Source organism: Quercus suber, unplaced genomic scaffold, assembly GCF_002906115.3.
Source record: "Quercus suber isolate HL8 unplaced genomic scaffold, Cork oak 2.0 scaffold_727, whole genome shotgun sequence".
NCBI classification, from domain to species: domain Eukaryota; kingdom Viridiplantae; phylum Streptophyta; class Magnoliopsida; order Fagales; family Fagaceae; genus Quercus; species Quercus suber.
The window spans coordinates 267,685-292,798 of NW_027070167.1; the positions used below are offsets into that span (position 1 = coordinate 267,685).

The 25,114-nt window shown below is 34.8% G+C and overlaps 2 protein-coding genes across 4 annotated transcripts; one reads left to right on the forward strand and one right to left on the reverse strand.

The window, feature by feature from the left end:
• The first annotated feature begins 924 nt into the window (after window positions 1-924).
• Window positions 925-24,226, forward strand: LOC112020090 (piezo-type mechanosensitive ion channel homolog). Its single transcript, XM_065766632.1, has 14 exons — window positions 925-1,481; window positions 3,127-3,207; window positions 3,966-4,125; window positions 4,244-4,401; window positions 5,023-5,179; window positions 5,287-5,499; window positions 13,931-15,507; window positions 15,955-18,461; window positions 19,333-19,728; window positions 20,636-20,794; window positions 22,225-22,728; window positions 22,849-22,990; window positions 23,099-23,243; window positions 23,567-24,226. The coding sequence occupies exons 1-14, from the start codon at window positions 1,433-1,435 to the stop codon at window positions 23,700-23,702; spliced, it is 6,384 nt and encodes a 2,127-aa protein (XP_065622704.1). The 5' UTR covers window positions 925-1,432; the 3' UTR covers window positions 23,703-24,226.
• Window positions 7,116-12,799, reverse strand: LOC136064652 (piezo-type mechanosensitive ion channel homolog). 3 transcript variants are annotated; one of them, XM_065766625.1, is made up of 7 exons: window positions 12,685-12,799; window positions 12,257-12,341; window positions 10,761-10,976; window positions 10,499-10,676; window positions 8,605-8,733; window positions 8,167-8,340; window positions 7,116-7,988 (listed from the first exon to the last, which is right to left on the reverse strand). In XM_065766625.1, exons 1-7 carry the CDS (start codon window positions 12,768-12,770, stop codon window positions 7,684-7,686), a joined length of 1,173 nt encoding a protein of 390 aa, XP_065622697.1. In that variant the 5' UTR covers window positions 12,771-12,799; the 3' UTR covers window positions 7,116-7,683. The 3 variants fall into 3 exon arrangements, with proteins under 3 accessions (XP_065622697.1, XP_065622696.1, XP_065622698.1); XM_065766624.1 differs by having other exon boundaries at window positions 12,257-12,344; XM_065766626.1 differs by having other exon boundaries at window positions 7,871-7,988; window positions 8,160-8,340; window positions 12,257-12,344.
• Window positions 24,227-25,114: the final 888 nt, after the last annotated feature.

Genomic DNA, 25,114 nt, shown 5'->3' on the forward strand with positions numbered 1-25,114 from the left:
CCATTCATAAATAGATTGATTCATTTAGAGTACTACCTTTGACAAATGGTGGCATTCAGTTACAACAATTTAGTTGGTTTTTTGGCTCATTGAACTCCCCTAGGTAGTAGGAATGGTAGAGATGGCAAAAACTTCCCACCTCATGCAAGTTTTTTTGGCCCAAAATAGGTTACCAAGTGGGAATGGGTTTTGCTTGTCGTACTTGCTCCAAATGAGTGTGTGTGTTTATATATATATATATATATATAATTGATTCATTTTACATGCTCTATTACCATTCATAAAAAAATGTTCTCTTTTCTTAAAAAAGAAGAAGTTCTTTCTCTTAGAACCCTCATAACTGTCTATCCTCTTTTGATTTCACATCTACTTTATTAATGTTGAGGCCACCTCATTAAAGATGACAAATTATCACGAACCCACTTGAACATGACATACCTTGCACAAGTTTTCTCCACCTTGGAAAGAAGAACGAGACACCTTATTCAATCAAGCTTTGCCTTGTTGTCGTCAATAAGTATGAGTGGAGATAGTTATACATCAAGTGTACAAGACATGTCGTGTTTTCTTTAAGTTAAAATTGAAAATTTATAATTATAACTAAAATCGGCTTGTTGTATGTATGACCGTGTATAACTTTGCGTTTACAATAACAATGAGTGCCCAATTATGGGGCTGTTTAGTAATGTATTTTAAATAATAGTTTTCAATATTTAAATAATATTACATATATTTTTACACTTTTTCTTTCAAATATATTTTCAAAAAATACAAACAATATTACTAGAACAACATTACCAAATGAAATATCTAACTATATATCTTTAATCAACTCTACATCATTACATTGATGTCGTGGGACCATCTTCAAGCCAATGGTACAACTCAAGATCTAATTTTTAGATACGTGGATGACATTCAGTTGCCTCTTATTCGGGAAACATACCCCAGCAAAGCGTCATTTTGTTACATCAAACGCAACGAACTGAGATTTTGCTTAGAAAGCGTGGAACGCGGCTAGTTAAACCTGAAATTTCGTATGCTCCTTCTAACTTCAACTACAAGGCAAGCCCCAATTTTCTTACCAAATTGGTGTAAAAGAAAAGGATTTTCTTGATTCTCGATATGGATATTGTTTGTTAATTGTAACTCAACGAACCCATTTGCCATTTTATGCGTTATTCCCTTTGTTAACAATCCAGGAAGAACTTCAAGCAAAAGAACGAAGAAACCAGTAAAATTGAGGTTAATATGGAAAAGGTCATTATCATAAGTTGTTTGGGCCTAATTTGATTCTTCCTCAAATGGGGTTTGTTTATTTCGATCAAAGACTCAATGAAAAGTGATGAATTTGTAGTATTATTATAGATGGAGATGATACAATTCAAATGATTCTGAAAACACTGAAATCATATTGTTGAAAGAGGTTGTAATGGGAAGGTTCCTCAGTGGATTCGTACTGCCTATGCTGCTGTTGACAGGTATTCAATGTTTTTAGCCTTGCAAGAATTATTTTTTGTGATTTATAATATGCTGTTTTGTAACTTTTTAGGAAAATTTTCTACCCAAAAAATGAACTTTTTAGGAAGTTCAATGTGGATTACTTAAGGAATTATTCAGCTAATATACTTTCAATCTAGAAAGGATGTGTCACATTTAGATTGTTTGAAGTGTATGAGCTTGGAAGTATTTTAAACTAAAAATGCTAGTATATGTGAAAGCATATATGTGTTTCAATTAATTGTTATACATGAGTAGGTAAATGGGTCGAATTAGGAACTTCTTTTGTGTCTGGATGAATTTTATATTGTACATTGTCTATGCATATGGAAATTGTAACTTGGTGAAGTAACAAAAGATAAGCACTAAACAATCTTGTTGATGTAGGGGTAATAGATGTATGGCTTTGAAATCTAGTATGTAGAATGTATTATAAGTTTATGGCACTTGTAGACACTTATTATAAAGCATCATAGGGATGATACTTGTCATTGAATTTGAATGTAGGTTACATAGGGCTTTAGTTTATATGATTGCTTAGAATGAGTTCTTTTGCTCGCCTCTCACTACCCACAAAAGAAATGAAAATGGTGAAGTCTTCTTATGAGTTTGCAATGTATCAGTCAACTCATAAGGTTTGTATGTCACCTCTTTCATTTTGGAAACATGAGGTTGTCTACACAGAAAACTATGTTGATCTTGTATTGTGTTAGGATTTATATTGGCAAATATCCATGACAATGAATTTTGTAATAGAGTTTTAAATATTGGTCCAAAAATTATGTCTTAGAGCTACTCAAAAAAATTGTTTCTATGAAAATCATCAGATAAAGATTTCGCCCTTTGCTCACTTGTGTCCTGCTCTAGTGAGACATTAACCTGCTCAGGCAAGGTCATCAGGATTCTTTTTAATTTTTTATTTTTTTATTGTAAGCCTATTGAGGAAGCTTGTTTGGGTTTCTCAGTTAACGCTGCATACCATTTTATTGAAGTGTGTGACTGAGCCTAAAACAAAGAGGAGGAAGGATTGTAGGGAAGTAGGATTAGCTCAACAGAAAAAAAAAAGGGAGCATTGGGTTTCATGCCTCTAGAGCTGTATTCATAAAAGGATATACGGAGAGAGCTTTGAGGTAGATTGGTCAAGCTCTTGAGCTCCCAGCCATTCTTGATGGTGTATTGGGCAGATTCATGGGTGTGGGTTTGTTGAACAAAAACAAGGAAACTGAGAGGCTCTTGGTTTTTTTGAGCTCTTGCGCCATGAGAACAATATAGAGCATTTTGGCTAAACTTGAGCAATTAGAGAGAGCTCGGTACCTTAGCTTGCATACTCCCTCTCTCCCTCATTTTATTTGGTTATGAGGGAATATTCCTCACTAGGCATATGCCCTTCAAATAATGCTATTAATGATCTTCAAAGATTTTAATGGCGATCTCAAACAACCTGTGTCTGAAAAAAGAATAAAGAAAAATCATCTATTATTTATGATCTTCAATTTAGGTCAATTTGTGAGTTTACTAATATCATGCTTAATTTTGTGCATTCGCTAGGTGATTTTCTTTATGTGCATACTTCTTTCCTACTATACCAACTGTATTATCATTCACTTCTTTATCTGCTACATGCAGCTGCCTCACTCAATTGGAATTTGATATCCCTAGCTGATTTATTAGCTTTTCTTTTCATCCAATACAATGCTACAAAAATTGGTAAGCTGCTTACACTATTTGCCAGATAAATTTTCTTTCCTTTGATTTCGTTTTTTCCCTGTTATTGATGCCTTTGAGTTTGACTGGATCATCTTTCTTGAATTATTTAGGTAAGGTTTATCATTATCATTTCTACCTTATTTCAATCTGGATGGCCGCTGTCTGGACACTACATGCTTGTTTTTGGCAGAGGGGTGCAGTTGTGGAAATTTTAGATTCCATTGTCCACTTAAAGTTGTATGGAAAAGAAAAAAGAAGAAAAAAAGAAAATAAAAGATATGTTGCGAGTCATGACTGTAACTATGATAGCTTAGTGTTAGACCTAATGTGTCTTTGTATCCTCAAATCCTATGAAAACTACTTTGAGAAAACTTAATGGGTTATCAGTTTTGAAATACATACATGGTAAATTTATTGTTGTGAGTACAATTAAACTTCTGATTATCCCCTAATTATATTATTCTGTTAAATTATGATGTAAAGATCATTGAACCATTTTATGATAAGTTTTTATTATTATTTGGTTTTAAGAGTGTTAAAAAATTGTTATCCACATGGACTGATAGGATCAACTATTTTGTTAATAGGAGTGGTTGATCTAGGATTTAATTGCATGTACTTTTCCCTGACCCAAATTAAATATGGCCATACATTTGCAACTGTTTTGTCATTGCTTATTATTATTTTTTTAAATTAATTTTTGGGCTAATAATTAATACTTATTTTCTAATTGTCATTAATGTTTTGTCATCTAACAGGTTCTCAATTTCAGAGACAATCCTGGTTCTCATGGTTTGTTGTTAATTTTTCCTTATTGGCGATTCTGTCACATGCCATATTTCATGTCGTTTTGGCTATTGAGGGGGATCAATGGAGTATAGAGGATGCTCAGTGGGCCAAGATAATTGGTTTTATGAGGTATAGAATGTGTCCATTTCTTATTTTTTACCTTACCATCTCATAGATACTTGGTCATGAAGATACATGATTACTTTGTCAAAAGTCACTCTATACATAGATGTGGGATGTTTTGCAGAGTCCACTCTTGGAGGTCTTTGTCTGTGATATATTTTTTGGTCATACAAGTATTAGCAGCCTCTGTTGCTCTAATTGAAATCTACGGGAGTAGATTTGGTCTGGATTCATGGAGAGATTCTTGTTTGGGGCATCTATATTCTTCTGTCGTTCGCATAGGTTTGTTAATTTAGACTATGTTACATAACTTTCTTTTTGGTTATAAATTTACTATTCTTTATCTTTTATTTATGGATCTGAAAGGGTGCTATTTTTTCAAGAGTATAACTTTTTTAAGTCAGGAGTGCTTATGTGTGGATTTGAATGTTGTGATGTATTATATTTACTAATTTATTTCCTTACAAAAAGGAAGAAAGGTAAGTCTTGCAATTTTCTCAGTGTTTTAGATAATTTTAGTAGATCATGAACAGGACGAATGCAATAAGCATAAAAGTTTGCTCTTAACTACCCCTCTCCCTCCCCTAGTCCCTTTATATGGTCCATTGCACAAAATATGAGTTATAAAATTTTAACATCCTTCAAGTAAACACTATTTTACTTGACTTCCATTCTCAACAATCAGGGAGATGGCAGCTTGACTGCATCTGAGGTGGTGAAGCGTCTATGATTATCATTTGCATCAAACCTAGGATTACTTGAGCTCAATGAAGTAGAATTTCTCTCATTAGGTCTGGGTGATGGGTCACAGTTCACTAGAATTGAGTATTGATTTCCCTTTTACAATATAAGTTTGATTTGGATGTTGAATTTGGACTATTTTCTTGTTTTGCTGCATTGAAGGTTCTCATCTCAGGGTTTTATGCTGCTTATTGTTGCCCGCTATACAGCTAGTCACGGGAATCAGTCACCCATCTTGGGTCTCTTTTCCATTTTTCATTTGTAGCAGCATTGGACTTGTTGATTGGTCTTTAACAAGCAATTTTCTAGGTCTCTTCCGGTAAGCATTATAGTTTGCATCAAATGTCAGTCTTTCTACTAGTCATTCTGCTTAGCAGAAAATGCCAATCTTTTTACTGATTAAAATTTTTTCATACTGGAATGAAGGTGGTGGAGGCATCTTTTATTGTATTCAGGCTTGAACATTATTCTTCTTTATGTATATCAACTTCCCATTGAGTTTTCTGAGATCTTTCTTTGGGTTGCTGAATTCATTGGGCTCTTCAAAATATCTGCAAAATCAGAGTGGTCGGAAGTTTGTTCTGGTCTTTCCCTCCTACTTTTCTATGTCATGGTGAGCATAGTTTTACTAGCACATCTATAAACTAGGTTATGTTCTGTTTGGGGCCATTGTCTGGTGTGATGGTATAGTCTTGTTTGTCAAGTGGGGATGCATCATACATGAGTTTAGAGTGGCCACTTCTTGCAAAAGTTTTGAAGCTAATAACCTTTCTTAGGTTTTGGCTGGACCATCACTAGGTAATGGACTTATCAAATGAAACAATTATGTTCTCATGTTGCGGTTTGTTCCTTGTTTCTTGTGTCAATTAGGGTTCTATGCAAACGTGTCTAATTTGTTCTGAATTTCCTAAATAAAAAATGACCACTCTTTCTACGTTATAACTTATAACTAGCATTTCTTTATCTTGAGAAAAATAGAATACCATGTTCAATTTTGTGGTCTTATAAGCTTTCCTCAATCTAAATGTTGTGATCATAGTCTTGTGAGTCTGTCAGTTGGTCCTCAAATTTTTTTTCTTCTTATTTTTGATCTTTTATGAAGACTTTTGTTTTTCAGTAGTAAAAAGTAAGAACTTGGATATTGTTAAATTACAATTTTCCCAAAAGCTTAAGCTCTTGGGAAATGGTAAATTTAATTATTTAATGACATAATTCTAACACTCCCCCTCATGTGTGGGCTCAAATTACCTTTTAATAGGTGAGGCCCAACACGTGGGATTTTAAAATGGGAGGTGGTGTGGAGGAGGCAGGGATCAAACTCAGAACCTACTACTCTAATATCATGTTGAATTACCAATTCTACCAAAAGCTTAAACTCATGTGAAATGGTGAATTTAATCATTTAACCACATAATGCTAACAAATATGCTTGTTGGTGTAAGCTTGAAAACATTGTTGGGCTGGTTTTGAATCAACTTAAGCTTTGGACAGAATGGGTTCCCTAACATGTTATCAGAGGTCTTTGATTCTAGTCTTTCTCCCCAGTTTCTCCTTTTATGTTTGCATGTTCTTCATTTAGTGTTTACAGTTAAGGCTTGTACATGAGGTGGTGTTGGTGTAAGATAGGTATTTCTCAACAGCTTGAGCTTTTTGGAAGAATTGGTTCTTATGTTGTTTCCTTCACAAAATGATCTTTTCTCTATTTTCTAGAATAAAATTTGAAGAATTATTAGTAATTTCTTCCTTTATCCTTTTTTTTTGGGGTGTAATGAAATTTACAAGTTTTCCTTCTCGATAGTTGAGAGACATCAGCAAAGGGAAGACTTTAGGGCACTAATGGATAATAAATACATAGACTCATTAAGCATACATAGACTCATTAAGCAGACACTTCAGTCCAATAGTCCTTAGGCCATATATCCTGGAGTTTTTGATGAAACCCAATTCTACAGAAAAATGCATAGGAAGGAGGAAAGTGAATAATAAATTTTAATCATCAAGATGTCTCATTAAATGCTCAAGATGGTGAAACATCATCCACAACCATTTGACAGAAATGTTCTTGTTCTGAGGAACCATATGATGGGATGTCTAGTTCCTTCTAATGTTGATTCTTTCCCTGAGTATCTCCCAACCTAAAGCAAATTAAATTAAAACTCGCAATTTAAATCTACTAGTTACAAGTGGTTCTGGAAAGCAAGGTAAAATTTATGACATGCATATTAAGTTTTTTTTTTTTTTTTTGGGCTAGGCAGGAAAGAGTCATATCAGCTTTGAAATTATAAGTGCAAATTAAATGGTTGGATAGATCCTGCTACATTTAAGTTTTCCTAGCTAAGCACTTAATTTCATCTAATCAGCTAGCACACACCATACATAAAATAAAATGGTACATAGCACTCCCAGATGTCTAACCTACCCGGTTGCCCAATTACTCACCAATTTGCACCAAAAACTTTATTTTGTGAGTTCCTTGAATGGAAAAAAATTATTGTAGAATTTTCAGATTAAAGAAAATTTCAATAGACTTTCTATTATGATGGAGATGATGACAATGATAATGTAGTAATAATGACAAGGATGCCCGAGATAGCAAAGAACCATCTAAAAGAATTTAAAGGGGCAGAAACTTTTTCATTCAATCCGGTATGGGACATAGTGGATGCTCAGAATCATACACCTATAATTGCAGGCAGCATCTCTGACTCCATTTTCTAAAAGAGGTCAAAATGCTTTATCCTTGTAGATGACCATAAAGTCAGTTTATTAAGAATGTGTAGACTGAGAATAATTCCAGAGACACTTGCACATACTAAAAAAAAATTATTGATAAAAGGGAGAAAAAAAGAAATGAAAGCATTGTACAATATAGTCAATCCTCGATGTAGTTTTACCTTGAGAATGGTTATTGTGCTGCATCTCACTGGATGTTGAAGTATGAACTGAAAATAGTACTGATTTGATCAAACCAGCTCTCAAGATGTCAAACCCAATTGGAGGGCAAGGAGTGTTCTGCACAATGGCTGAAAATGAGAACAGCATATCTAACCCATGATTATGAATGGCACAGAAGCATGCAAGCACTGCTATCTTCATGAAATCCCCAGAACTAGTATGATTAAGCAGACCTGTAACAACTCATAAAATGTAAAGACAGATTAATTGTATGAAGAAAATTATTGATATATGCACATTCACAAACACTCCACATATCTGAATAATATTAAATGCATGATATTTAGAATAAAATATTCATACTTGTATCTTCCAGGTTGAATCAGACTACTTTTAACACAAACCTTTTACCTAATTGTGAGATAATTCCCATAGCAAATGATCCTTTCTGTTCCAACACTTTGGAGATCAGATTAAACTGAAGAATGTATAACAGCGCAAAATGTGCCTCACATAGAAGAATCAAGGATTGGCGTAATTTCCTACTGATGCTGTTGCTCAATAGGTGCATCATAAAGAAAATCACTGAGGAATGAAGCATAAATTGCCAGAAGTTAGTACATAGTATGATTCTTTATATCAAATTAGCTAATATGGATAACAGAATGATGCCTTTCTTCAAAAATATCTGAAAAAAAAAAAAAAAAAAAAAAAAAAAAGAATACTCGTATATATTGGATGCTATCCAAAAAAGACTTTATACATATGAACAATTTGTTCAGTGCCACATTAATGAGTAAATACAAGTTAATCAGAAAAATGAGAAAAGGAGTGAACTATTTGACTTACTGTACACAGCATGGATGAAACCAGGTCTCACAGAAATAAGAAACAACAGCACCAGCACTATAGCACGAGAGCTCTTACACAGGCCCCATGCAATTGTAGCTACAATCAATACTTTAGTCTCTTCTTTCTCTAAAAAAATAAAGTCATGGTAAAATTGGAATGAAAATTACATAATTGAGAATTACTTATCCAATAATAAAATGAAAGGCCAAGAAGGAATCTTTTAAAAATATGATTACAATGTTTATAGTGCAATATAGGAGTAACACTAAATAGAAGAGATACAACTGTGAAAGCTTAACAAAAAGAATCACTAGAACACTAAAAATATGAATGCTTGATGTGTCTCACACTTGGAAATACACTAGCACTAGGAATGTGCTGCTTTCAAGGATAAAACTGGGAAAGTTTGAATTAGTACCTGTTGGTTTGGTTCCTGAGGTAGAGGAATTGGCTATTATTCTTGGGTTTAGAAGAATAATAGCCAATCCTAGATTTAAATATAGGGAGATTTGGAATCTTGTCTTGGAAAAAATGGAGAAAAGGCTTGCAAATTGAAAGCAACTCTATTTATCTAAGGGGGATAGGCCTGCTCTGTTCGAGAGTACTCTCTAGTCTGCATACAAATTTACTCTCTCTCTCTTTCTCTCTTTTCCCTCTTCCTTATAGTATTGCTAGGTGTATAAAGAAGGTGAAGCGGGACTTTCTTTGGGGAGGAATGGGGGAAGAATATAAATATCATCTTGTGAATTGGAGGACAGTTTGTACCCTAATCCTATAGGGAAATTTGGGATTGAGGCAGATGATGCCGTTCAACCTAGCTTTTATTGGGTGAAGTGGTTTTGGCGATTTGCTACAGAGAAATATGCTCTTTGGAGGAGAGTTATGGAGTGCAAGTACAGTAGTGCTTGGGGTGGATGGTGCTCAAGGGAGGTCAGAGGAGGGTATGGGTTCTATTTATGGAAGTTTATTTGTTTGGATGGAATCATTTTGTCAAGTCTGTGTCATCTCAAGTCAGAAAAGGAACCCATGTTTGTTTTTGGCTAGATTGGTGGTGCGGGGATAAGGTTTTCAAGTATATTTTCCCTGCCTNTGAGTAGAGTTCTTTCTAAAGGAAAACACTATATTTTCATTGGAAAAGTACTTGGTAGGTCAAAGTTCCACTTAAGGTCGCCTCTGTAACTAGAACAGCTGAACTGGGTAAGATTCTCATGATTGATAATCTACACCATCATAAGGTATATGTAATTGAGTGATGTATCATGTGTAAGAAGGCCAGGGAGATGGCTGACCATCTGTTCCTCCACTGCAATTATGCTAGGGAGCTTTGGTACCTTGTTCTCTGTTTATTCAAGGTACATTGGGTAATGCCTCAACAAGTCCTTGATGTGTTGGCATGCTGGAAAGGGAGATTTGTTAGGCAGGGTATTTGTGATGTGTGGTGCGCAGTTCCCTTGCGTATTATGATGACTGTTTGGAAGGAGTATAACTGAAGAGCGTTTGAAGGTTTGGAGAGGCTTTCCACAAAGTTGAAGTTGCTCCTCCTTAGTGATTTGCATGAGTGGATAGCTGCGCTACCCATCCACTCTTCTTCTAATTTGTTAGCTTTCATTGATAGTTGCACTTTTTCTTGATGAGTTTGCTCTCATAGTAAACTTCAAGTGTACTGAGAGGTTTTTTGTGCATTGTGTGGTTCCTTTTTCAATACAATTTCTATTATTCATTAAAAAAAAAAAAAAAAAAAAACAAAAACAAAAACAAAAAAAAAAAAAAAAACAAAAAAAACAAAAAACAAAACAAAAACAAAAACAACCTACATAAGCCCCAAGAATCAAATTTCTGTGTAATGAAATTTTTGTTAGTAGCCTACTTTACCAACCATGTGATTCCTCACCTTCAAAAGAAGAATCTTCATTTGAAGATTGTCCATTTCCATCAGACAAGTATAGGAAAACAGAATTGTTCACAAGATTACACATAGCAACAAAACCACCAAGACCAAATTGAGCAAATAGAAAAAATCCTGGTATAGGGTAATGCCATAAGCCTATAGTTTCCCAGATCTCCATGTCCTGCGAAAGAGTTATGAAGATCTTACCAAAAAAATCATATATTAATGTGAATATGAACCCCAAGCATCCAATAAAAGAGTGTACCTTCCACAGTTTCTTATTAAGGACTGTAAATGCCAAATTGAAGACATACGTACTCGCAGCCCAACAGAGAACAAAAACAAGAAGCAAGCCATTTAACCAGTGCAGGTGAAACATGGAAGGGAAGGCATACAAAATGTAGCCAACATAAGCCAATAATCCAAACGCACATAGACTTGCAAAATGGAAACTCCAAAATGTAAGAGCAAGCAATAAAATCTGCCACATTGAAACACTGAATGCATTAAAGTAAAGAAGACATAAAATATTAATAATACTAGCATATAGAAAGCAAGGACAGAGTAAAATCCATAAGAGGAAATAAGATAATAGACATATTACTAAGTTTAGGAGACTAAACACTTGTATTTTGGTTTTAAAGGTAGAAATCAACCTAAGATCAAGACAATATAGCCTCATACAAATTCACCATACAAAATAAGTTACTTATGAGGATGGTATAATATTTTATATTTACATGAGTTTCAGTCAACCAGATTATGATGCTATTCAATATTAAAAGAAAAAAAAACACACTCTCATGGAGACCCTGTAAAATTTCAATGAAGTACAAAGTATGAAGCATTGAGGAGGGTAACACCTACATAATATAGATAGTCCTACTACTTACATCTTTTGCTTTTCCATCTATCTCTGACATTGATAGTTGTTCATGTTCCCTAGTTTCAAAATTTAAGACAATTTTTGGTTGAAGACTAAGTGATGACCACAAGTGTTCTCTCCCAGTAGATTTTTTATAGTGACAGAATTATACCACTTAAGAGTCTTAAGTTTGCACATTTGGTCCCAACCACCAACCAATCTTGATCTACAGATTTCCTTTAAGTCAACAATGCACTTACTGAACGGGACCAGTGGGTCCTGTTAGAGTTACTTATAAGTTATAACAAGAAGTAACTCTAACAGGTGTTAAACCGACAACCTCACCCTCCATTGCATTAATTGCCAATTGAGCTAGTGCTCATTGGCTAAACAACCCAGTTAGGAATATATATTGTGGCTAGACATTAAATAGCACAACAGATTAGAAGCTTTACAAATTGACTTTACACACTGCATGTGATTTGGACAAAAACGTTCATTATGAACAATTTATGGTGTGAACGCGTGTGTTTTTGCATATCCATACAAGTTTGCTTCTTTATTTGTTTCAATATCTAAAGTACTCTTGATCTGTTAAAGTTAAATCTCAGTTTACAGGTCATGATCTCAAATTTCTTTAATCATATTCATAGTCTCAAGTAAATTTTACCAATGACACATGATCTACTGATACCTCACTACAGCCCAATTTGGGTTGGTACATGGGTTCATAGGGGTGTACAATACAGTTATTCCATCGGGCATTGCAAATGTTCCAGAAACATTCAAAGGAAATCATGTACAGTTCAATATATGTAATAATAAAATCAGCAATCAAATGATCAGTTAGTAAAAAAGAGGCAAAAAAATTCAATAAACTAACGTGGCAAGATTACCGGAAAACCATAAGTGAAAAAGTTGATACTAAAAGTCCGAAAAATTGCTCCTCGTGTTAAAACATTGGTGTGCCTTAGACCAGATCTGCTGGAGATTATAAAGAAAGGGTGAATAAAAATTGAGACTGCAAGTTAAATATCATGTAGCTATGTCCATAAAAGATATATAAGTTTGCAACTGAGGCAAGATCTAGCACATTAAAAAAAATTAACTTGAAAGGGTTCCATGTATGCAATTAGAGAGGTTTTCAGAGACAAGAAACTATTTCCCTTCTAAGATATCATCCATAAGAATGTATAGTCTGCTCCAAAATTTACAGAAGTATAGCCTTAATTAAAGCAATTCAGTTGTGTGACTAGGAATAAATTCCTTGAATTAAAAGAGATGAAATCATGAAGATTAGAATGATATAACCATTCCCAATTACCTTGATTTGCGAATGAAAAACGAATGCTTTTCGGGCAGAAGCTGCTCAGTCAAGCTGCATTCTCCTGCGGACATGATAATATCCATTTCTGCAATATCACATCTAATCCAGGATAGCTGTGAACAAAAGTAACAATTGAAAACTTAATGAGCACATAACAGAAAAAGGATAGTGAGATCTGCAATTTGCACAAATCTATGTCTCATAATTCCCAGGTACAAATTCATGTGACAGTCAACATGTCAAGTTACGTGCCCTAGAGCTCCACTCCCTTCCAAGTGTCATACATATACCACCAGTGACTAAATTGTGTCTTAATGCACAAGATTTGTGCAAGTATCAAAGCTCAAATATAATAGATAATAGAACTTCCCATACCAATTGAACAATGATAAGTGTACCCAAGAAATCATTTGCACCATACCTTTTTCAGTGTACCAAATAAAATGTCAACTTGGAGACATGCAGATGATTCAAATAGCATTTTGACCTTGCAAAGATGCTCATGCAATAACCTGGTTCTACATTGCCCCCATTTTAATATTTTGAAGTACTTCTATGGCCAATTTATAATGAACCAATCTATACATAAATGGCTACAGTCAGCAGCTAGATTCCACAGAAATAAGGTGAACCAACTCAAAGAATGTGTATATTTTGGACACTTTACAAATCATTAATGTATTAGAAAGGAGATAAAAAATCTTAATATGTTCAATAAAATCTTAATATGCATGTTACCTATCAAAAAAAAAAAAAAAAAAAAAAAAGAAAAAAAAAAGAAAGAAAGAAAAAAGAACAAAAGTAATTCATGCTATCTTCTATGCTATTGGTATTTTTAGTGAGATTCAAATGGTGGGTCCCAGTTTTCAGAAGCATTCTGCTTGATATGCTAGGATTCTTCATCGTGAGTTGATTTCCAACATCCATCAGTCCGTGCTTTTATATAGGAATTTTGATAATGACTATAGATTTGGCCCCTTTTTTTCCCTGTTTCCAATGAAAAATCTTGTCTGATGGTTTGTTTTAGTGGACTTATACGGGATTGTTGGAGGAATATCTGAAATGGATCTATTAATTATCTTATGTTAGATATAGTCAAGTGTACTGTCTGTAGTAAATATCATTTCTGTATATAATGTGACAAATTTATAATGTTGCAAGTGGTCTACGTGTTATGAAATTGAATCATGTTGATATTTTTAGTTTAGGCCAACACAATTTGAAATTTCACCAATTTTCTCAGAAAAATTATTTATATGTTTCATCTTTCAGAAAGGAGGATAACATCATATCTGACTGCAGTGGGGCAGAAGTTCCTTTCAACTTATCAATTGTGTGGAGCTTACATTGTCTTTTTGACCATTCTTCTTAATCTGTACCTATCAACACCTAATTATACTTCATTTGGCTACATGTTCTTCCTTCTACTATGGATGATTGGGAGACAACTTTTAGGGAAGACAAAAAGACGCCTTTGGTTTCCTTTGAAAGTTTATGCAGCTATAGTGTTTGTGTTCATCTATAGCATGAGTGTCTTCCTCAGCTTGCAGACATGGTTGTCGAAGGTGGTTGACTTTAATTCTGCCTTTGGCTATTGTCCAGAAGCTTCAACATTGAATAAAATTTGGGGGCCCCTGGCTGTATTGGTTGTGCTGCAACTATATAGCTATGAGAGGAGACAGAGCAAAAATTTCAGATTAGGTGACAATGATGCACCTGAAATAGGAGCCTTTGGTTTTGTAAAACGTGTACTGATATGGCACAGTGAAAAGATACTATTACTTGCCCTATTTTATGCATCTCTCTCCCCAATAAGTGCATTTGGATTTCTGTATCTTCTAGGCCTGGTGATTTGTTCTACATTACCAAAATCTTCTCGGATTCCTTCAAAACTGTTTCTAGTTTATTCAGGACTTCTTATGATGATTGAGTATCTTTTCCAGATGTGGGGTGATGAGGCTGAGATGTTTCCTGGTCAAAAGCACTCTTATTTGTCCCTGCTTCTGGGTTTGCAGTTGTATAAGCCGAGTTTCAATGGGTTAGAAGCAGGCTTGAGGGGAAAAGTTTTGGTTATTGTTGCATGTATATTTCAGTACAACATATTTTGTTGGTTGGACAAGATGCCATGCCATAATGGAAATAGAGGAAAATGGGATGAGCCTTGTACTTTGTTTGGTGCAGCAGAAGAAGTCTCATATTCAACTATTGCTTGTACCACAAAAAGTAAACCATCAAGAGATGCTGACCCCCTGCTTGAAAAGAAAGAAGAAGAAACAAGACACCTATGGTCATCTCTTAACTCTGGCTTATCTCAAGGTCCAGGTCTTGTATCTGAAAATGGCGGCTCTGAAGGCAGTAATACCAGAAAATATCTATATACTTATTTCTGGGAAAGTTCCAAAGATAGACACAAGTGGAACAGAAAGAGAATCCTTTTTTTAAGAAAGGAGAGGCTTGACATGCAGAAGAATACTTTAAAAATATCTATAAAGTTTTGGATGGAGAATATATTTAATCTATTCGGTCTTGAAATTAACATGATTGCATTACTTCTTGCCAGCTTTGCTGTGTTGAATGCTTTCTCATTGCTTTATATTGCATCACTTGCTGCCTGTATTCTTTTACATCGGCATGTTGTACGAAAACTATGGCCTGCATTTGTGTTCTTATTTGCCTCAGTTGTCACTCTTGAGTACTTATCTATCTGGATGAATCTGGCATCTTGGAAGCAACATGCCCCTAGTGAGGCACAAGTGACTTGTAATGACTGCTGGAGAATCTCTGATGTTTATTTCAACTACTGCAAAAAGTGCTGGCTAGGTACTTCTCCCAAGAAATGGTTTAAATGTGTGGTTGAGCAGGAATTGTAACTCTGTCTGCTTTATATATATGGCTTTCTAAACGCAGTCCCCAACCAATTCAGCTTTCTTTATATTGTGGATAAAATGATAGGAGACATTTTTATCTTATTTAAGTTGTTAAAGAAACTTCAAAAGTTCCAAAGGACAAGAAATATTTATAGGGTCTTCAAAAGGACAAGAAATATTTATACTGTACTCAAATTAATATAGTGGCTATTTTGAAGGAGTTTCTGCTTTTTCAACATATCAATCCATTTCATTATGAGCTTTTATTTTTCAATTGCCCTGGATATTGGAAGTATATCCAATCATTTCTATGTGGTTTTAGAATATCCTATAAACTTTCTTTTTATTGAAACATTTATTAATGGATGTCAACTATATCTACCATCGAACCTTTCTGCAGGAATGATTGTTGATGATCCTCGAATGCTTATGAGCTATTATGCAGTTTTCATGTTTTCCTGCTTCAAACTTCGTGCCGACCATTTTTCCAGTCTCACTGGATCAGAGACATACCAGAGAATTATGTCTCAGGGAAAAAATGCAGCTTCATTGAGTGATCTCTCATTTGAAACGAAGTCCTTGTGGACTATTCTTGACTACCTGAGGCTTTACAGTTACTGTCACTTACTAGATGTGGTTCTTGCTTTGATTTTGATCACAGGAACCCTTGAATATGACATTCTTCACCTTGGCTACCTTGCTTTTGCTCTGATATTTTCTCGAATGAGGCTTGAAATACTAAAGAAGAAGAACAAAATCTTCAAGTTCTTGCGACTGTACAACTTTGTGCTAATTGTTCTCTCCCTTGCCTATCAATCTCCTTTTTTGGGGTATTTTAGTGAGGGAAAATCCAAAACAATAGGTTACATAAGTAAGGTGATTGGCTTTCATAAGTACGATTATGGGTTTCGAATTACATCAAGATCTGCACTTGTTGAAATTATCATATTTATGCTGGTATCACTACAGTCATATATGTTTTCATCCCAGGAGTTTGATTATGTTTCAAAATATCTTGAAGCCGAGCAGAACGGTGCCATCTTACGTAAGCAGGAGAAGAAGGCTGCTTGGAAGACTGCACAGTTGCAACACATACTTAAATATGAAGAGCAGAAGTGCCTGCGTAACATGCAAGTGGAGAAGATGAAATCAGAGATGCTTAGCCTTCAAATCTGGCTTCACAAAATGGGCACCACTGCACACTGTTGTGACACTTCTCCACAAAGTAAAGGCCTTGAAAGGAGATGTAGCTCATCGATAGATTTATATAGGGCAAATAGTTTCTCAGACAAAGGGGAAAATGATTATAATAAACAGAATCTAAATCTGAGCAGTGATTCAATATTCTCCTTTGATATGACTGAATCTCCAACAAGTGGAAGAACTGGATGTCCATTGGCAGAGGAATCCAGGAATCATTCAATGGATTCTTTTCATGAGATTATTGAATTAAAGAAAAAGTCTTCTTGCAGTGAGTTCCTGAATTCGCAAATAAGCAATGACACAAAATTCCATGCAAAGGAAAACCCACTAATGTCAGCCGTACATCTAATTGGTGATGGAGTTTCTCAAGTACAGTCTCTTGGTAATCTGGCAGTTAACAATCTTGTGAGAATCCTGGACATAGAACAGGAAGAACCAAATATAAACAAGGATTCTTCTGAGGATGAGGTTTATTATGAGGTGGAGAATCAGAATATAGAACACGAAAAACATTTGGACCGAACATTTTCTGTGCAATCAGGTATTGAGCGTACCACGTCTGATGCTGCAGGCCCACAAATTGGTATAATCATCCGTTATATGTGGTCCCAAATGCGATCAAACAATGATGTTGTTTGCTATTGCTGCTTTGTTCTGATATTCTTATGGCATTTTAGTTTGCTTTCTATGGTTTATCTTGTGGCTCTCTTCTTGTATGCTCTTTGTGTAAATACTGGTCCAAGTTATATGTTCTGGGTTCTTATGCTAATATACACTGAAGTGTGTATTCTGCTTCAGTATTTATATCAAGTCATCATTCAACACTGTGAATTGACTATAAATGAGAGCATACTTCAGGAATTAGGATTTCCTGCACAAAAAATTATGTCATCTTTTGTAATCAGCAACCTGGCCCTCTTTCTGGTGTATTTATTTACTCTCTTACAAATTTCCATAGCTGCAAGAGACAGTGACTGGGCAATAGACACTGAATTCAGCTATCATAAGAGAAGAAATCATTATGAGGAAGAAATTTTAAAGAGCTGTAGTTGCCGGGAGAGAATACAAAGACTGTTATTACCTCTAAAAAATCTGATTAAAATGTTGATTATAAGGCTCTACAGATACTGGGAATCACTGACACAGGGAGCAGAGACCCCACCTTACTTTGTGCAGTTGTTGATGGAAGTTATCTTGTGGCCTGAGGATGGTATTCAGCCTGAAAGGATTGAGTCGGGGATGAACAATTTGATCAAGATCTTGCATGATAGGGAGTGCAAGGAGAAGAACCTAAGTCATTTCCATGCAGCGAGTAGGGTTTATGTTCAAAGCATTGAAAAAAGTCCAGAAAATGCTAATATAGCATTGGCTGTTTTGGAGGTTGTATTTGCCTCTCCTTCAGCAGATTCTAACTCAGTAGAATGGTATAAATCACTGACTCCAGCGGCTGATGTTGCCAATCAGATTCTGAAAGCTCAACACGACGGTATTCTTAAAGGAATAGGGTTCCCATACCCTGTACTTTCAGTGATTGGTGGAGGCAAAAGGGAGATAGATCTGTATGCATACATATTTTGTGCAGATTTGGCTGTTTTTTTCTTGGTTGCCATTTTCTACCAATCAGTCATAAAAAACAATAGTGAGTTCCTTGAAGTCTATCAGCTTGAAGATCAATTCCCCAAAGAGTTTGTCTTTATTTTAATGGTAAATCTCCTTTTCCTTTGAATGCATTTTTGTAACAATGCATAATCATAATACGGAGATTTTTGTCAATTCATTCATCTGAATTGAACCTTTATTGTGATTTACATCGCATTTGAGGTACAAATCCATAAATTTGAAATGGGTACATGGTTGAAGTTGGAGCCATCACAACTAATGGTGTGAGATCAATTACTGGTTGTCCCAAAAGTTTAAGCCGTTTGAAAATGGTGAATTTAACCATTTAATGTAAAAATCTCCCTTCATGTGTGAGCTTGAACTACCCTTATTAAGTGGGATCCAACACGAGGGAATTTTTTTAAAAGGGAGGTAAGGTGGTGGCAGGTTTTAAACCTAGGTTTTCCTACTTTGATACCATGATAAATTACCATTGTCCCAAAAGGTTAAGTTATTAGGAAATGTTGAATTTAGTAATTTAATCTAACAGTGTGGACTGGTTCTAGAATTTTGAGAAATGGGCTATCTTGACCTTTGACTACCATCATTTGTAAATTCTGCATTCCTGGCCTCAATCATAATGATATGTTTGTATCAACAAAGTATAAATGGAGGAATGCACCTTTAATATATGTCATATAATGAGTTCCTAATATACTTGTATTTTTTATATGACACAAACTTGAATACACATTCTTACCAAATAAACTTGGATGGGTTTGAGAAGTTTAAGAAAGCATAGTGGACTCATTTCCAAGTGTTTCATACTCTTATTAAGTATGAAAAAAAATTACATTACTTGAATCCTGAATTGACCTGACCAAGTTGAGTTGGCTTCTTCACTCAGTATTAGTCTAGTTGATCTATGATATCAAGATAGTTTCTGAAATTGATAAAGTGTTTGCCCCACTTGCAGGTAATTTTTTTCTTGATTGTGCTTGATCGCATTATTTACCTGTGTTCATTTGCCACTGGAAAAGTGATTTTTTATCTTTTCAACCTTGTGCTCTGCACATATTCAGTCACAAAATATGCTTGGCACATGGAGCCTTCACACACATATGGAGGAAGATTAGCACTCCGTGTTATCTATCTCACAAAGGCTGTTTCTCTAGCTCTGCAGGCCATACAAATCCGATTTGGCATTCCACATAAAAGCACTTTATATAGGCAGTTTTTGACAAGTAGTATTTCTCAAATCAACTATTTGGGTTTTCGGCTTTATCGTGCTTTGCCTTTCCTTTATGAATTGCGATGTGTACTTGATTGGTCTTGCACGACTACATCTTTGACCATGTATGACTGGCTGAAGGTAAGTCCATTGCAGTTTTCAATGTTTTAATCTATTATCATCATCATTTTCGTGTAAGATTTTCCTGCTTCATTTATATTCTCATTCTACAGCATTTAAGATTTTAAATGCTGTAGTTCTTAACTTCTTATATTACCAAAATTGATATTATTATAGTAATTAACATAATTCAAATAATAATAAAAATTCCAAAATTCCAAGTATAAAAATTGATTATTACCACTTTTAAGTTAATTAGCTAACCAGCAATTGTTTTCTCATTATTAGCTGCTTCTACATGTATGTGCAAGGGCTTTATAATGCACGCATTTTGAAACTTACACTAAGTTTCTGAAAATTAAGTGACCTCAAAATCGCAAAACCATATTGACTGTTCCTCTATTTAACTGACTCTATCACAAACCTCTTCTATTTGGCAGCCATCAAATTTACTGATGGAATATGCTGCAACTACCCAAATTCTTGATATAATAATAATAATAATAATAATTAAAAAAAATACCTACCAAATTCCTTTTTTGATTCTTAATACAGATACTAATTCTAAGAAAATAAAATCAAACCTAGGTTCTCCCATGTGGAGACTAGGTAGTGCCACTGAGAATGCAGAATATTCTAAATAAAGCATATAATCATATAGGCAGACACAGGTGTCTTGCCTATTTAATGATGCTGGAGAATGCATGTTCAGTTAACTATTATTATGGTAGTATCTTTACAACAATATGATGCATAATTTCTATACTCACCTTTACACGGTGTGATACATAATTTCTAGTCATCCCTGTTACCTTATAAAAAAGTAACGCTAGATATAGAGCTCTTCCCTGGTTGTTGTTTCCTATAATCTTATAGACGGTAATGTGCAACTTTTTATATCGGGATCTGATATTGGCTTTCTTCTTAGTTGGAGGACATTTATGCAAGCTTGTTTCTTGTCAAATGTGATGTGGATCTGAACAGAGCTGGACGCCAACAAGGACAAAAGCAAACCAAAATGACGAAGTTCTGCAATGGAATATGCTTATTCTTCATATTGATGTGTGTTATATGGGCTCCTATGTTGGTAAGAATCTTATAACAAATTTTCACAGCACGACCAAATTTTTTAAGTTCATTTTGGCAAGGTTGGAATCTGAGAATGTATACAAGTATACTCTACACCTTCTGTATTATGTAACACAGTAGTGTTGTGAAAAAAGAAGGCAAAGGTTAACAATTAGTGAAAAAATAATAGTTAATATTAGAAAATTACATTACGAAGAAATGTATGACCTCTGAATAAAATATGAATGAATACATAATAAAGATATAGTGACAAGCAATATAAATGACCTCTAAATTATTACTGCTAGAGACACATTATGAAGAAACTTATGACTGAGGTATACTGGCAAAATAAATGGCCTCTGTATAATTTTCAAAAATGTATTATGCAATAATTGAATATGAAATCAAGAACTTTATGGCTTAGGCATCAAGATATAGTAACAAGCAATGTAGATGATCTCTAAATAGTTAGAAAAAAATACAATGAAGAAATTTAATGAAGTTGATTCAATCATAAAGTTTCCTATCTTAAATGCGGATTGTATTATATGCATAATGTTTTGTGGTTATAAAGATATTGCAAATGTTTTTGGACAGCAGGAACACACCTACTCTTACTTGATTGTAAATCTGAATTGTCTGAAAGAACTTCAAATTTTGAAGCATCTGAGAGTGATAAGTGTTGGTACTGCCCTCCCTGGTCGTGCCATTAAATGATTGGTAAAATAACTGAGTCAAAAAAGTTGGTCTGCTTCCATCTCACTGCTGGCATTCATTCATCTGTTTTCTGATTAATAGCAACTCTGAAACTTATGGATTACAACACACTGTCCCTAGAAATTTCACCTCCTAGTTCTTTGGAAAACATATATTCTCCCATCAATCTCTTTATCTATTCAAGTAGCATATATTCTTTTAGAAAGAAATGGTAGTACTCTATTGGAAATCATGGTTAGTGCAGAGTGATAGTACATTATTAATTCTCCTGATCACAGGATCTGTAAGATGGTGCGCTAGCACGCAAGTTATCTAATGCTTTAGAAGTAAAAATTTCTTTCTACTTTCATTTGAGAGATTCAAATGATTAGATTCAGGATATATAAAATAGAAATTGCATGTTCAAGAAAATGTTTCATGAATCTCTCTAGAAAATAAATAAATAAATAAATATATATACACACAAACACACACACACACACACAAAATTAAGTATGAATTTGAGTGTGTTTGGGTGTGTAGTATGTCACTTCTTACCTAAAACTAACTTTGATGTCATAAATTCTATTAGATATCCTGTTTGATTTTTTTCCTCTTGATGGTTTCTTGAGGACTCTGTCTAAGGGAGGTAATGAAAAGATTTCCTTTTCATTGATTTATTTTATGTGATTTCTCTCATTTTATGCTTTGGTTCCAGCTTGAATTGTCTTAGCATATTTCTTTGGGCAGATGTATAGCAGCGGTAACCCTACAAATATTGCAAATCCTATTAAAGATGCCCGTGTTCAGATTGACATAGAGACAGTCAGTGGAAGCCTGAAATTGTTTGAGACCACTTTGTGTGAAAAGATCTCATGGGATGAGCTTGATGCACATAAGAATCTGGATCCTCAAGGTCATCTTAGTGAATACAATGAGAATGACATTCAATTAATTTGCTGCCAAGCTGATGCAAGCACTTTGTGGGATGTTCCCCCTGTTGTCCAGGCCAGATTTGTCAAATCTCTAAGATGGAGTATGGACATTGTCTTTTCTTGGCAATTTACCAGAGACAGACCTAAAGGAAAGGAGGTAGTGAAGTATGGACTAACCATACAAGATCAGGATCTTCCAAGATCATCAGAAGTGATGAAGGTGCTAAATGGTTCCACAAATAGTTTCACAATATATAATGTTTATCCAAGATACTTCAGGGTAACTGGTTCCGGTGATGTGAGGTTTCTTGAACAGGAGGTATGTTACATTAATAATCTAACAAATTTCTCACTTGATTATTTTCAGTGGGATGGTTAGATTAAATTATGGCAAGCTCATGCATTAGATACCAATCAAACAACCTTAATGTATATACAGGTAGATCTGGTCAGTGGGGATCTTGTTCTCAATCGTGGCAATCCGGAATGGTGGTCTTTCCATGATATCAATGCTTTAAATTTTAGTGGATGTGGAGAGTTGGCAGGACCCATGGCCATAATTGTATCCGAGGAAACACCACGTAAGTGCTACAGAACGAATGTGTTCATTATAGTTCTGTTTGATTCAGAATCATAAAGAGAGAATGTACCCACTGACATCTAATTTGTTATATTTTATGCTTCTTTAGAGGGCATTCTGGGTGAAACGCTCAGCAAGTTCAGCATTTGGGGTCTCTATATTACTTTTGTGCTAGCAGTTGGCCGTTTCATCAGGCTACAATGTTCTGACCTCAGAATGAGAATTCCTTTCGAGAACCTTCCATCTTGTGACAGGTATGAGAGCTTTATCTGCTGTGCATTTGTAACTCATCTCATTCGAAAAATATTTTGAAGTTTCAGTTTCATAATTATATAGTTCTTCTGGGTTCCAATAAAACTTTATCAGACTTGTTATAGTCAATAGTAGCTCTTTGGGTGTCCATTATGTCCTATTGTACCATCATGTAGCATAAAGTGTCAGAGGGAGAGAGAGAGAATAATTTCAATTGCAAATGTTAAATACTCCTGAAATACAAGACATATAAAAATGGACAAACTCCAAGATGATTTGTATACATATATTATGGGTTAAATTTGATTAATGTTTGTTTTTCTAGATTGCTGGCCATATGTGAGGATATTTATGCCGCAAGAGCAGAGGGTGAGCTTGAAGTTGAAGAGGTCCTATATTGGACACTGGTGAAAATCTATCGGTCACCACACATGCTGCTTGAGTACACCAAACATGACTAACTTATCAAAAGAGTTGTGTGATTTCTGAGGCCCAATCTAGCTGAACTTTTCAAATTCTGTTGATAGTATATTCAGATCCAGTCACAGGAAGAGCATATCACTTTTGAGTGATTTAACATATGAGAAAATTTGTGGGGTTCATATGAAAAGTATAAGCAGCCTTGTACATTGGCTCGAAGACACTAATATACGATCTTTTGATTTCTTCCTTTGTGGATTGCCCAGACTAAGTAACTGAGGCATGCACAAAGAAGAGCTAGTGAATGCAAAAATATGCTAGCAGATAGTGATTACAACAGTTTCACCTCCTATCTATGTACAGATTGTGACACTAAGCAGTGCAAAATGTAAATTGTGGAATCATTCCTAAAGTTCTGAGTAATCTAGTGGGTTACTGCAGACATTTTTTTATCTTCCTTTCCCAACGTAACATTGACATTTCATGCCTTTTTGACTGAAAGTTGTACTCGGCGTGTAAATCTCTGGAATCCCTATTTATCAAGTTCACATCTTGGTTAGACTGACATGTTGAGTTTGCAATTGATCTTAGAAAATCAAAATTCCAAGGATGATTGTTAGAAATGACTAATGAGTCCATTCACACTCCTTGATAATTTGTCCCTACCCTCCGTTGGTTTAACATTAATGCCTGCTGGTTTAACATTAAAAGTACTCCAAAATATTGTTTAGCATATGCTTGACCCACACCTAGTCATTCCATAGCGTGCCCCCTTCTACTAAAGTTGCTTAGATACTCCAGAATTTGAATGGACCTTTTACACCTGCGTGAAGCAATCTATTTCTTATTCTCAAAAGCATAAGCTTGAGCCCACCTCTTGTCCTCATTTGCTGCAAGTTGCCAGCAAAGTTTAGCAATCAAAGCCATCTTTACATCTTTCATACTTTTGAAGCCCAAACCATCCCATGCTTCTCACTTCCTAAGGTCTACATATGGAAACCACTTTTGGTACTCCATATTCATATTGTCCATAAACCCCACCAGATATTTGTGTTCTGAGTCAAAAAGATGCATGGGTAATTAGGAATGTGATGGGAGTTTTGAGGAGACAGGAAGAGCATCTTCACTCATTTACTCTCCCAAGTTGGGAAGAACAACATTGAATCATTACAACCCTACAACATTTATTATTGCCATTTGACACATACAATCATACAAACAATAGTACGATAGATGTCACATTGACAATACACACAAATATTTTAAGTGCATGTTATACGACCGTGTAGTAAATTTCATGTCGAACATGTACTAAATTAATCTAAACTCTATAAATTATTACAAGCTACTCCAATTATAATTTAAAAAAAAAAAAAAAATTTGGAGTGTAAACCATCCAAATTGGGTAACAGGTTGGATCAATATTTTATGATTTTTTGAGTCTTCTTGATTC

What these genes read in the sequence shown, in the direction of transcription:
- LOC112020090 (XM_065766632.1), top strand. Translation starts at nt 1,433, where the DNA reads ATGGGAAGGTTCCTCAGTGGATTCGTACTGCCTATGCTGCTGTTGACA. An exon ending in TTATATGGGCTCCTATGTTG is followed by an intron (nt 20,795 to 22,224) that starts GTAAGAATCTTA and finishes TTCTTTGGGCAG; the next exon opens with ATGTATAGCAGCGGTAACCC. An exon ending in AACCTTCCATCTTGTGACAG is followed by an intron (nt 23,244 to 23,566) that starts GTATGAGAGCTT and finishes TTGTTTTTCTAG; the next exon opens with ATTGCTGGCCATATGTGAGG.
- LOC136064652 (XM_065766624.1), bottom strand. Translation starts at nt 12,770, where the DNA reads ATGGATATTATCATGTCCGCAGGAGAATGCAGCTTGACTGAGCAGCTT. An exon ending in TTTTCACTTATGGTTTTCCG is followed by an intron (nt 10,977 to 12,256) that starts GTAATCTTGCCA and finishes TCAATGTGGCAG; the next exon opens with ATTTTATTGCTTGCTCTTAC. An exon ending in TTAATAAGAAACTGTGGAAG is followed by an intron (nt 10,677 to 10,760) that starts GTACACTCTTTT and finishes ACTCTTTCGCAG; the next exon opens with GACATGGAGATCTGGGAAAC.